This window comes from Panulirus ornatus, chromosome 43 (genome assembly GCF_036320965.1).
Source record: "Panulirus ornatus isolate Po-2019 chromosome 43, ASM3632096v1, whole genome shotgun sequence".
Taxonomy (NCBI): domain Eukaryota; kingdom Metazoa; phylum Arthropoda; class Malacostraca; order Decapoda; family Palinuridae; genus Panulirus; species Panulirus ornatus.
The window spans coordinates 11182657-11193256 of record NC_092266.1 but is presented as its reverse complement, the minus strand read 5'-3'; the positions used below and the strand labels follow the sequence as shown (position 1 = coordinate 11193256).

The 10600-nt window shown below is 37.8% G+C and overlaps 2 protein-coding genes across 2 annotated transcripts in view; both read left to right on the top strand.

Moving 5' to 3' along the window:
* LOC139762312 (uncharacterized) overlaps nt 1–10600 on the top strand; it is a 166638-nt gene that overhangs the window by 143008 nt on the left and 13030 nt on the right. The window contains exon 4 of the transcript XR_011715688.1: nt 5232–5578. The gene's annotated coding sequence lies outside the window, so the exon portion shown is untranslated. The remainder of the gene's footprint in view (nt 1–5231; nt 5579–10600) is intronic.
* On the top strand, nt 5644–8575 carry LOC139762314 (uncharacterized). The gene has a single exon (XM_071686943.1). The coding sequence runs from the start codon at nt 5794–5796 to the stop codon at nt 6727–6729; it is 936 nt and encodes a 311-aa protein (XP_071543044.1). The 5' UTR covers nt 5644–5793; the 3' UTR covers nt 6730–8575.

Genomic DNA, 10600 nt, shown 5'->3' with positions numbered 1-10600 from the left:
GTGTGTGTGTGTGTGTGTGTGTGTGTGTGTGTGTGTGTGTGTGTGTGTGTGTGTGTGTGTGTGTGTGTGTGTGTGTGTGTGTGTGTGTGTGTGTGTGTGTGTGTGTGTGTGTGTGTGTGTGTGTGTGTGTGTGTGTGTGTGTGTGTGTGTGTGTGTGTGTGTGTGTGTGTGTGTGTGTGTGTGTGTGTGTGTGTGTGTGTGTCGGAGGTGGAGGGAACGAGGAGAAGAGGGAGACCAAATTGGAGGTGGAAAAGATAGAGTGAAAAAGATTTTGTGAGATCGGGGCCTGAACATGCAGGAGGGTGAAAGGTGTGCAAGGAATAGAGTGAATTGGAGCGATGTGGTATACCGGGGTTGACGTGCTGTCAATGGATTGAACCAGGGCATGTGAAGTGTCTGGGGTAAACCATGGAAGTTTTATGGGGACTGGATGTGGAAAGGGAGCTGTGGTTTCATTGCATTACTCATAACTTAAGAATGATTGTGAGCAGATGTGGCCTTTCCTCTTGTTTCCTGGCACTACCTCGCTGACATAGGGAATCACGATGCTGTTTCTTGTAGGGCAGATTGGTGCCAGGAATGGATAAAGGCAAGCAAGTTTATGTACATGTATATATGTATATATATATATATCTATATATATATCTATATATATATATATATAATATATATATATATATATGTGTGTGTGTGTAGACTGAAATAGTGCCTGTAAATCAGTTGGGGAACCAAGGAAAGTTTTGTGAGTTCTGGCTGTGGATAGGGGGCTGTGTTTTCATTGCATTATTCATGGCAACCAGAGAATGGACGTGTGTGAATGCAGCCTGTATTCATCTGTTCTTGGCACAACCTTGCTAACATAGGAAATGGCTATCAAGTATGAAAGAAAGAAAAATATCTACCTCCTACCTTAGCTGACATAAAAAAGAATATCTTACATGTTGTAGAAGGGGGCTTGAACAAGGGGCTCTAGAATCACTCTCAGCCTCATATTTATAATTTATAAAAGTCAGAGCAGGAGACAAGCAATGAGTGCTCAGTTCTATTTAAAGGCTCAGGCTTGGGTGTTTGAATGTTTGTGGATGTAACCAAGATAAGAAGGGAGAGACAGGTAGTATGTTTGAGGAAGGAACCTGGATGTTTTGGCTCTGAGTGAAACGAAGCTCAAGGGTAAAGGGGAAGAGTGGTTTGGGAATGTCTTGGGAGTAAAGTCAGGGGTTAGTGAGAGGACAAGAGCAAGGGAAGGAGTAGCACTACTCCTGAAACAGGAGTGGTGGGAGTATGTGATAGAGTGTAAGAAAGTAAACTCTAGATTGATATGGGTAAAACTGAAAGTGGATGGAAAGAGATGAGTGATTATTGGTGCATATGCCCATGGGCATGAGAAGAAGGATCATGAGAGGCAAGTGTTTTGGGAGCAGCTGAGCGAGTGTGTTAGTAGTTTTGATGCACGAGCCCGGGTTATAGTGATGGGTGATTTGAATGCAAAGGTGCGTAATGTGGCAGTTGAGGGAATAATTGGTGTACATGGGGTGTTCAGTGTTGTAAATGGAAATGGTGAAGAGCTTGTAGATTTCTGTGCTGAAAAAGGACTGGTGATTGGGAATACCTGGTTTTAAAAAGAGAGATATACATAAGTATACGTAATGAAGTAAGAGAGATGGCCAAAGAGCATTATTGGATTATGTGTTAATTGATAGGTGCGCAAAAGAGAGACTTTTGGATGTTAATGTGCTGAGAGGTGCAACTGGAGGGATGTCTGATCACTCTTGTGGAGGCGAAGGTGAAGATGTGTAGAGGTTTTCAGAAAACAAGAGAGAATGTTGGGGTGAAAAGAGTGGTGCGAGGAGCTTGGGAAGGAGACTTCTGTGAGGAAGTACCAGGAGAGACTGAGTACAGAATGGAAAAAGGTGAGAACAATGGAAGTAAGGGGAGTGGGGGAGGAATGGGATGTATTTAGGGAATCAGTGATGGATTGTGCAAAAGATGCTTGTGGCATCAGAAGAGTGGGAGGTGGGTTGATTAGAAAGGGTAGTGAGTGGTGGGATGAGGAAGTAAGATTATTAGTGAAAGAGAAGAGAGAGGCATTTGGATGATTTTTGCTGGGAAAAAATGCAGTTGAGTGGGAGATGTATAAAAGAAAGAGACAGGAGGACAAGAGAAAGGTGCAAGAGGTGAAAAAGAGGGCAAATGAGAGTTGGGGTGAGAGAGTATCATTAAATTTTAGGGAGAATAAAAAGATTTAATGCTTACCTGCAAGAAAGGAAATAGTGAATTAGCATTATAATATAGACTTGTGTGACAAACAGTCATGGCTTGCAGATACCTGGAGAAAAAAAATTTTCATTAGTAGAAACTACTTAAATAATATGCAGCTTGGATTTAGAAAGGATCTTGTACACAACAATTTTCCTCAATGCTCACAATACAATGAATGAAATATTACTAAAGGTGGATGAGAGTTGGATTGTATATTCTTGGACTGTGTCCCACATAATATTAAGAATAAAGATGGAAATCCAGGCTGAGGTCAGGAAAGGAATTATTAAATTTAGTGAAAATTACTGAGAGAGAGAAAAATCATACCAGGGAAGCCTTTTAAGGCAGGGGGAAGTTAGTAATGTGGTTTCCTTCGGGCACATTACTGGTCTTCCTATTCCACATCACTTACTCAGTAGATTGAATTGAATAATTTCTGATTGAGTGACACACCAAAATTAAGTGAGTTTTACCTAAATATGTTTGCTGATGATGCCAAAAAACCTGAATGATATATAAGGTACTAAAGAGAATTGAATTTCATCCCTAGTAAGCTTAAAGTAATAATGATAATGATGAATATATTTTATATAACCACAGAGCACCCTTCATTGGGATCCCATAGCTTTAAGGCTGTATAACAGTCATTTGTTGGGAATTAATTAACTTTTTTGGAGTGAGAAGTTCCTCCATGTGTTTTTACTCCATTTCATCTATTGACAAAGTATAAATTGTCACTGAAGATGACATTTTGTCTTGAGGTTTAGCCCCATGCAGGTTGAATCTGGTACATAGTACATGATCCTTCTATATGCAGGAGTCATATAAAGATATAAAGGACTCTGTGACACGAACTAGGGAAAGTAAGGAGAATTGATGGGAAGATCTGTAGGTCCTGGCTGTGCATTAGGTACATTGCACATGACAGCAATAGAATGGATGAGCGAATATGGCCTCTCCTTATCTGCTACTGGTACTACCTCATTAACACAGGGAAATGGTGATCAAGTATGAAAAAAAATTAGAGTGAATTGGAATGATGTGGTATACCGGGGTTGACGTGCTGTCAATGGATTGAACCAGGGCATGTGAAGTGTCTGGGGTAAACCATGGAAGTTTTATGGGGACTGGATGTGGAAAGGGAGCTGTGGTTTCGATGCATTACACATAACAACTAGAGACTGAGCGTGAACAAATGCTATTTCATGTTTGGTTGGGTGGTGACAGGAATGAATAAAGGTAGCAAGTATGAATATGTACATGTGTATATATATATATATCTATATATATATATATATATCTATATATATATATATAATAATATATATATATATAATATATATATATATATTATATATATATATATAATATATATATATATAATATATATATATATATTATATATATATATATGTGTGTGTGTGTAGACTGAAATAGTGCCTGTAAATCAGTTGGGGAACCAAGGAAAGTTTTGTGAGTTCTGGTTGTGATAGGGGGCTGTGTTTTCATTGCATTATTCATGCAACCAGAGAATGGACGTGTGTGAATGCAGCCTGTATTCATCTGTTTCTTGGCACAACCTTGCTAACATAGGAAATGGCTATCAAGTATGAAAGAAAGAAAAATATCTACCTCCTACCTTAGCTGACATAAAAAAGAATATCTTACATGTTGTAGAAGGGGGCTTGAACAAGGGGCTCTAGAATCACTCTCAGCCTCATATTTATAATTTATAAAAGTCAGAGCATTGGTTCTGATGCTGGCAAATTCCACAAATTCTCTCTACCTTGGCCATCATCAAGAACCATTCATTGAATGCAACCTCCTCAAAACTTGCAGCAAGACAACCCAAGTCCACCTTTGTCAAACAGTACCTTAGTAAGACACTGGATTTAACCTGTGGTCTTAGGTTTCTTCCTTCATGACAGTCAGTTTCTTAGAGTTCTATTCACTCTTGAAGATGATTATTGCCTTTGGGTTAATCTAATTGAAAAGTTTTCTCTAGCCCTCTTCCTTCATCTTGGTATGTTTCATACTTGTTAGGCTGACCACAGATGAGAGAAAAGAAGGTTTTGTTGATTAAAAAACATCTCTCATCTCTCTCAGAGCATGTCCAATGGTAAGTTTTTTCACCTCTGAAACCCTCCCTGGCATCCCCTCCTTTGGAAAAAAAACTTCTCTTTACCTTTTGAGATCATATTGGGTTGTCACCTCTGATCTGCAAAAATCTGAGCTCTGAGTTGTAATTAGGAGCCTGGTGTCCATTACTGGTTAGCCAATATTGTGCCTGAAATGAGCAAATGCAGCAGATACCTTGAAGGTCATTTATAAAGGGTTAACTTAGATGGGTTTCTCCTCCTCATAATATTTAGGGCAGGCTGAATCCTGACCCAAATATTCTCAAGGAATATGTCAAACTCTTGGGACAAAGCCTCAGAGAAAAAAAAGTTTTACAACTTTATAAACGCTCTTGTTTTGCCTATAGAAAATAAAGATTTATGCAAAAAATGATCATCTAAAGAAAAGCAAACCAAAGAAATTTCCATCAGGCGACAAACTTCATTAGGGAGAGGAATAAGTAAAAAATGGCTTCTTTTTCCTCCAAGATGAACTTGACCAAAAAATGTTATAAGCAGCAGATAATCCTTTGGGATGAATTGTATTCACATGCTGATTTTATGTGTTTATTATGGCCAAATGGAAGAAACTTAGTTGAACTCAGTAGTTTCTTGAACTCATTAATAACCCTCCTCTCTTCCAAATTCATGACTTGCTCCTAAAGCTAAAATAAGCTTGGATAATCATGAACCCTTATTGTTACAGCAGGATTTTCTCATCTCCTAGTAAGATATCTGCTTGAATATTAAACAAAATCTGTTTTAGTAATTTGAAAAAAATTTATACCTACTGTCTAAACAGTTTGTTGATTTGGTTGAATACTTTTCTAATATCTAATATTTTTCTTTTTACAGATAATGTGATATTTACTTAGAAAGCAGTATGATGGATATGAAATATAATTATCATCATATCACTCATCCATCATTTCCAATATGATTAGCTTCCTTGGATAAGCACCCAGCTAAGGGCATATATGAAATATCTCGAATTCTGGATAAGAAAGTCGTTGTCACCATGTCTCTGCCTCAACAAGTTACTGTTCCATCTATGTCTGTGGCAGTAACAGTGTCAGTGGCTGTGCCTGGTGTCCATGTTTCAGTCCCTACCATCAATATTGCAGGAAGAGATGATCAAATGAATGTTTATGTTTGGAATAAATCACAGCAGAGTCAAGATACAAAATCTCAAGTTGCAGAAGGTAAGTACGAATGTAGTATTTGTGGCAAGTCTTACACACAACGTAGTAGCTTTGAATACCACAAAAAGACTCATACTGGTGAAAAACCTTATCACTGTGGCATTTGTGGCAAAGCCTTTCTTAATAAAAGTAGTTTAGTTGTGCACAACCGTATTCATACTGGAGAAAGGCCTTTTACATGTGAGGATTGTGGGCGGGGATTCACACAGCGAAGCATGCTCACAGTTCACCGCCGTATTCATACAGGTGAGAGACCATATGTCTGTTCAGAATGTGGTAAAGCATTTTATCAGAGTGATCATTTAACTAAGCATAAACGTATCCATACTGGAGAAAAACCATACAGTTGTGGTGAATGTGGCATGGCTTTCTCAGATAGTAGTGGGTTAAGGCAACATGTGAAAAGACATACAGAGATGGGTCCATGGCGTTGTGAGCCCTGTGATTTGATATATGAGAAACGCACTCCTTATGATCTACACATGATGCAACACCGTGGTGAAAAGCCTTTAGAATGTGATGTTTGTGGTAAGCTCTTTCAATATCGTTCTACTTTAGATCTTCACCGAAAAACACACTTTAAAGAAAAAGTTTTTAAGTGCGATGTTTGTGGGGAGGAATTCACAGGTAAGGTTCTTCTACGGAAGCATTTGAAGCATGTACACACAGAGAGATACTTTGCAAAGCGTTATATAGGTTGGATGGGTGAGAATAAAACAGCCAAGACGCATGGAGATTCAAAACCACTTCGCTGTGATCATTGTGGTCTGTTATTCAAGGACAGTAGCAGATTTCTTCTTCACCAAAAGGTCCATCGCCCAGAAAAAAATTTCAAATGTGAGGAGTGTGGTATGGCATTTGCCAAAAGTTATACTTTAGAGGTTCACCAGCAGATGCATCCACATGCTGAATCCCTCTTTAGTACTGCAACTTTAACAGAGGTATCATGTCAAGGTTTACCCACAACAAACACAGATGTAACCCTTGCTCCTTTGTACCCTGTGACTAACCATACATCAGAACTCAGTCAAGATGCAGAATTGGTTCAGCCAGCCCCTTTGATTATGCCTGGCACTAGCAAGCTTTCAACGTTTGTGAAAGTTCCCATGAGACCCATTTCTGTTAAGGACAAGCGAAATAAGCAGTGGTGATTTTCCAGAGCTCATATAACTGTTGATATATTTATTAGTTGGACTGTATGATTTGTGTTTTGTTTAAGACCAGGAGTACCGATTTGTTAATCAAATTTATTGTGAGATACTTGTGGTGATATATATCTTTTTTTAAAAGAAATCAATAACTTTTGGAAAATATAGCTTTATTATTAGTAAGATTAGTCATATGATACTTGTTTAGAATAAAACTAGCAGTTTGTGTACTGCAGTTCCTTTGACAGTATTGGGTGTTGATAGGTTATGTGCTACAAGATTGTTCTACAGTCAGTCTATGGAAACTTCAAAATAGGACCAAATAATGTCTTTCATAATGTATTTATGTGCATTTATTTAGCTTTAAGGCATGTTGACTTATTGAGAAAGATTAATACCTTGTTCAGTATAGCATAATCACATTCAAAGTTAAAAAAGAAAGGCAATTATATGTTAAATTCAAGTGTGAATTTAGAGTAAAGCCTATACTTAAGACAGTAGAGTTTTGCACTATACACTATGAGAACATTTTATCAGTAAAATTGCCACTTGTTTAGTGTCTAAAATTTGCCAAAATCCTGTTTAAGGGAAAGACTATACGTAGTGTACTTTATAATGGATGTACACCAAATTCAGTGTATATCATTGACCATTATGAATATTCTAAATATCTTTTTTCTACATATTAAGTAAAGCTGTAGAATGATATAAAGTACACCATAATGAACATAGTAGCAGCTTTAATGTGAATTATTGTAAACCTGCTAAATAACACTGTTTCTTATGATTACATAATAAGGAAGTTTATAGACTGGGGACGCATCTGTGCATACCTTGAATATATATTAGGATTAAGATACTGTTGCTGAGCCATGAGTCATTCAGTGATATGAGTACTGAGTATTCTTTCATTCAGTGAACTTTCATTTACTTGATATGATGCAAAAACTAAAGAGCTTTTTATCCCTTAAGCACTGGGAGTCATCATATGATGTGCTTAACAAATACTGTTTTCACAGGCTTGTTTTGGACAACCTGCAAATATTCTTTTATCTTTTTATAGGTGCTAAGTGTCTCTTGGTGACTAATTGGTGCTTATTGCAGAGACTACCACTCTTTAGAAGTAATGATGAAATTTAAATATACATGTATATAAATGTAATTAGTTTGTAAATATGTGTAAATAGTGTTGTAAATAGTGACAAGTGTAATTAAGTGAAAGTGGATCATGAAGCTCATCACCTACCCCACTCCCCTTCCCCTATCACTTCTGCTGTAAGAGTTACACATTATCTTTAGGGCTATCTCCCGGCCATATAAAGTATGTTAGCTTACTTGACTGTACGTATCCTCTGTCTGAATATATTCCTTTCATGAATAGTGGTAAAAATCATTATTAGATTTGCATCAGAGGCTCATCATCCTCACTCTTCCTTCACCTCCACTCTCCGTGTTAACTTTGGCACTATACTATGGCCATACATTAGTTAGCTTTTTTTTTTTTTTTTTTACATATTCTTTACTTTTAGATGTATTTCTTTCATTTTATATTGGGAGGCATAAAATTTCAAGACCTCGTATTCTTTGTTCAAATGTGTGGTTTTATGAAGTCGCCTGGTGTTTAAGGGTTAATAGGTACAGCTGCAGCAATAGAATAATGAAATAGTTATATTGTATTATTATGCCAAAAAACTTACATATATTAGTTGCATATTGTATTTTTTCTTTATCAGTTGGTGCTAAACTGCCACAGAAATTTAATGATAGATAGATTTAATGATTAAAAAGACCTGCATGGGTTGTTATTACATACATTTCACAAATTAATAAACACATCTGAAATTTCAAATTTTATGTTATTCCTGAAAGGTATTTGAGTACAAACATTGTTAAACTCCTCATTACACAATTCCTTCTTGTTCTTTTGAGACTCCTTTACTACATCCTGTTATTTTAATCAGGTTGTCAACTAATTCCTAGATCCTCATCCATTTTTTTTTTAAAGCTCCGTGCTTTCTTTTTGGCTCTTTTGGTTTATTGACCTTTCGGATATTGTACAGAAATATAGAGGCAGGGTTTGTAGAAAGTCCTACTTTGCTAAGGTTTTTGACATAAGATTTGGAGCTTCTTTGTCAATATATTCTAAACTCTAAAAAGAGCCAAATTTGCTACTTGATGGTGAAAATGATAAAATTTGTGCAAAAGTTAGTTGTTGATATGATATGTAACTTCTATTGATAAGATTTATATTGTCTCAGATTCGGTATACAGGATCGTGTTTAGATCTTAAATGGTGATGATGTGGTTAGCAATTGGTACATGTTTTCTACTGTCTTGAGTTAAGCTTAATCCTTTGGACTAGGGAGATGGATGTTCATCCATCCTTTGCTTTTCTTTGGAGTGAGTGTGCTTGAGGACATATCTCTGAGAGGGCTAATGAGCCTATTAGGGGCTGGTAGTTGAAATTACATTTAGTCCATTAAATATTGATACATGTGATAATTTGAACATATTAGATAAACTTGTATATTAGATTAATCAGTTAAGATATAGACAGCTCTCATCTTCTGATGAGAATCAATAAGCTTGATGAGTGGGGCACTAGATGTATATACTTTTGAGTAGACATTTGAAAACAACATGCATATGCTGCCAGATGTGATTTTAATATGCTGTCTGTTTGTAAAATGCCAAATTTTATATTCTTGGACATATGGAGAGAATGAGCAAGGAAAGATTGACAAAGAGGATATAAGTGTCAGAGATGGAGAGAACAAGGAGAAGCAGGAGACCAAATTGGGGGTGGAAAGATGGAATGAAAAAGATTTTGAGCATGTGGAGCCTGAACATACCGGGGGGTGAGAGGCGTGCAAGGAATAGAGTGAATTAGAACGATGTGGTATATCGGGGTCAACGTGCTGTCAGTGGATTGAACCTGGGCATGTGAAGCATCTGGGGTAAATCATGGAAAGTTTTGTGCGGCTTGGATGTGGAAAGGGAGCTGTGGTTTCGATGCATTATACATGACAGCTAGAGACTGAGTGTCAACGAATGTGGCCTTTGTTGTCTTTTCCTAGCGCTACCTCACATACATGCTGGGGGAGGGGGTTGTCATTTCATGTGTGGCGGGATGGTGACGGGAATGAATAAGGGTAGACAGTATGAATTACGTACATGTGTATATATGTATATGTCTGTGTGTGATTGGTTCTCAGTGAATGTTGGTTTGCAGCAGGGGTGTGTGATGTCTCCATGGTTGTTTAATTTGTTTATGGATGGGGTTGTTAGGGAGGTGAATGCAAGAGTTTTGGAAAGAGGGGCAAGTATGAAGTCTGTTGTGGATGAGAGAGCTTGGGAAGTGAGTCAGTTGTTGTTCGCTGATGATACAGCGCTGGTGGCTGATGCATGTGAGAAACTGCAGAAGCTGGTGACTGAGTTTGGTAAAGTGTGTGAAAGAAGAAAGTTAAGAGTAAATGTGAATAAGAGCAAGGTTATTAGGTACAGTAGGGTTGAGGGTCAAGTCAAGTGGGAGGTAAGTTTGAATGGAGAAAAACTGGAGGAAGTAAAGTGTTTTAGATATCTGGGAGTGGATCTGGCAGCGGATGGAACCATGGAAGTGGAAGTGAATCATAGGGTGGGGGAGGGGGCGAAAATCCTGGGAGCCTTGAAGAATGTGTGGAAGTCGAGAACATTATCTCAGAAAGCAAAAATGGGTATGTTTGAAGGAATAGCGGTTCCAACAATGTTGTATGGTTGCGAGGCGTGGGCTATGGATAGAGTTGTGCGCAGGAGGGTGGATGTGCTGGAAATGAGATGTTTGAGGACAATGTGTGGTGTGAGGTGGTTTGATCGAGTAAGTAATGTAAGGGTAAGA

Coding starts and splice junctions, on each gene's coding strand:
- LOC139762314 (XM_071686943.1), top strand. CDS start 5,794: ATGCTCACAGTTCACCGCCGTATTCATACAGGTGAGAGACCATATGTC.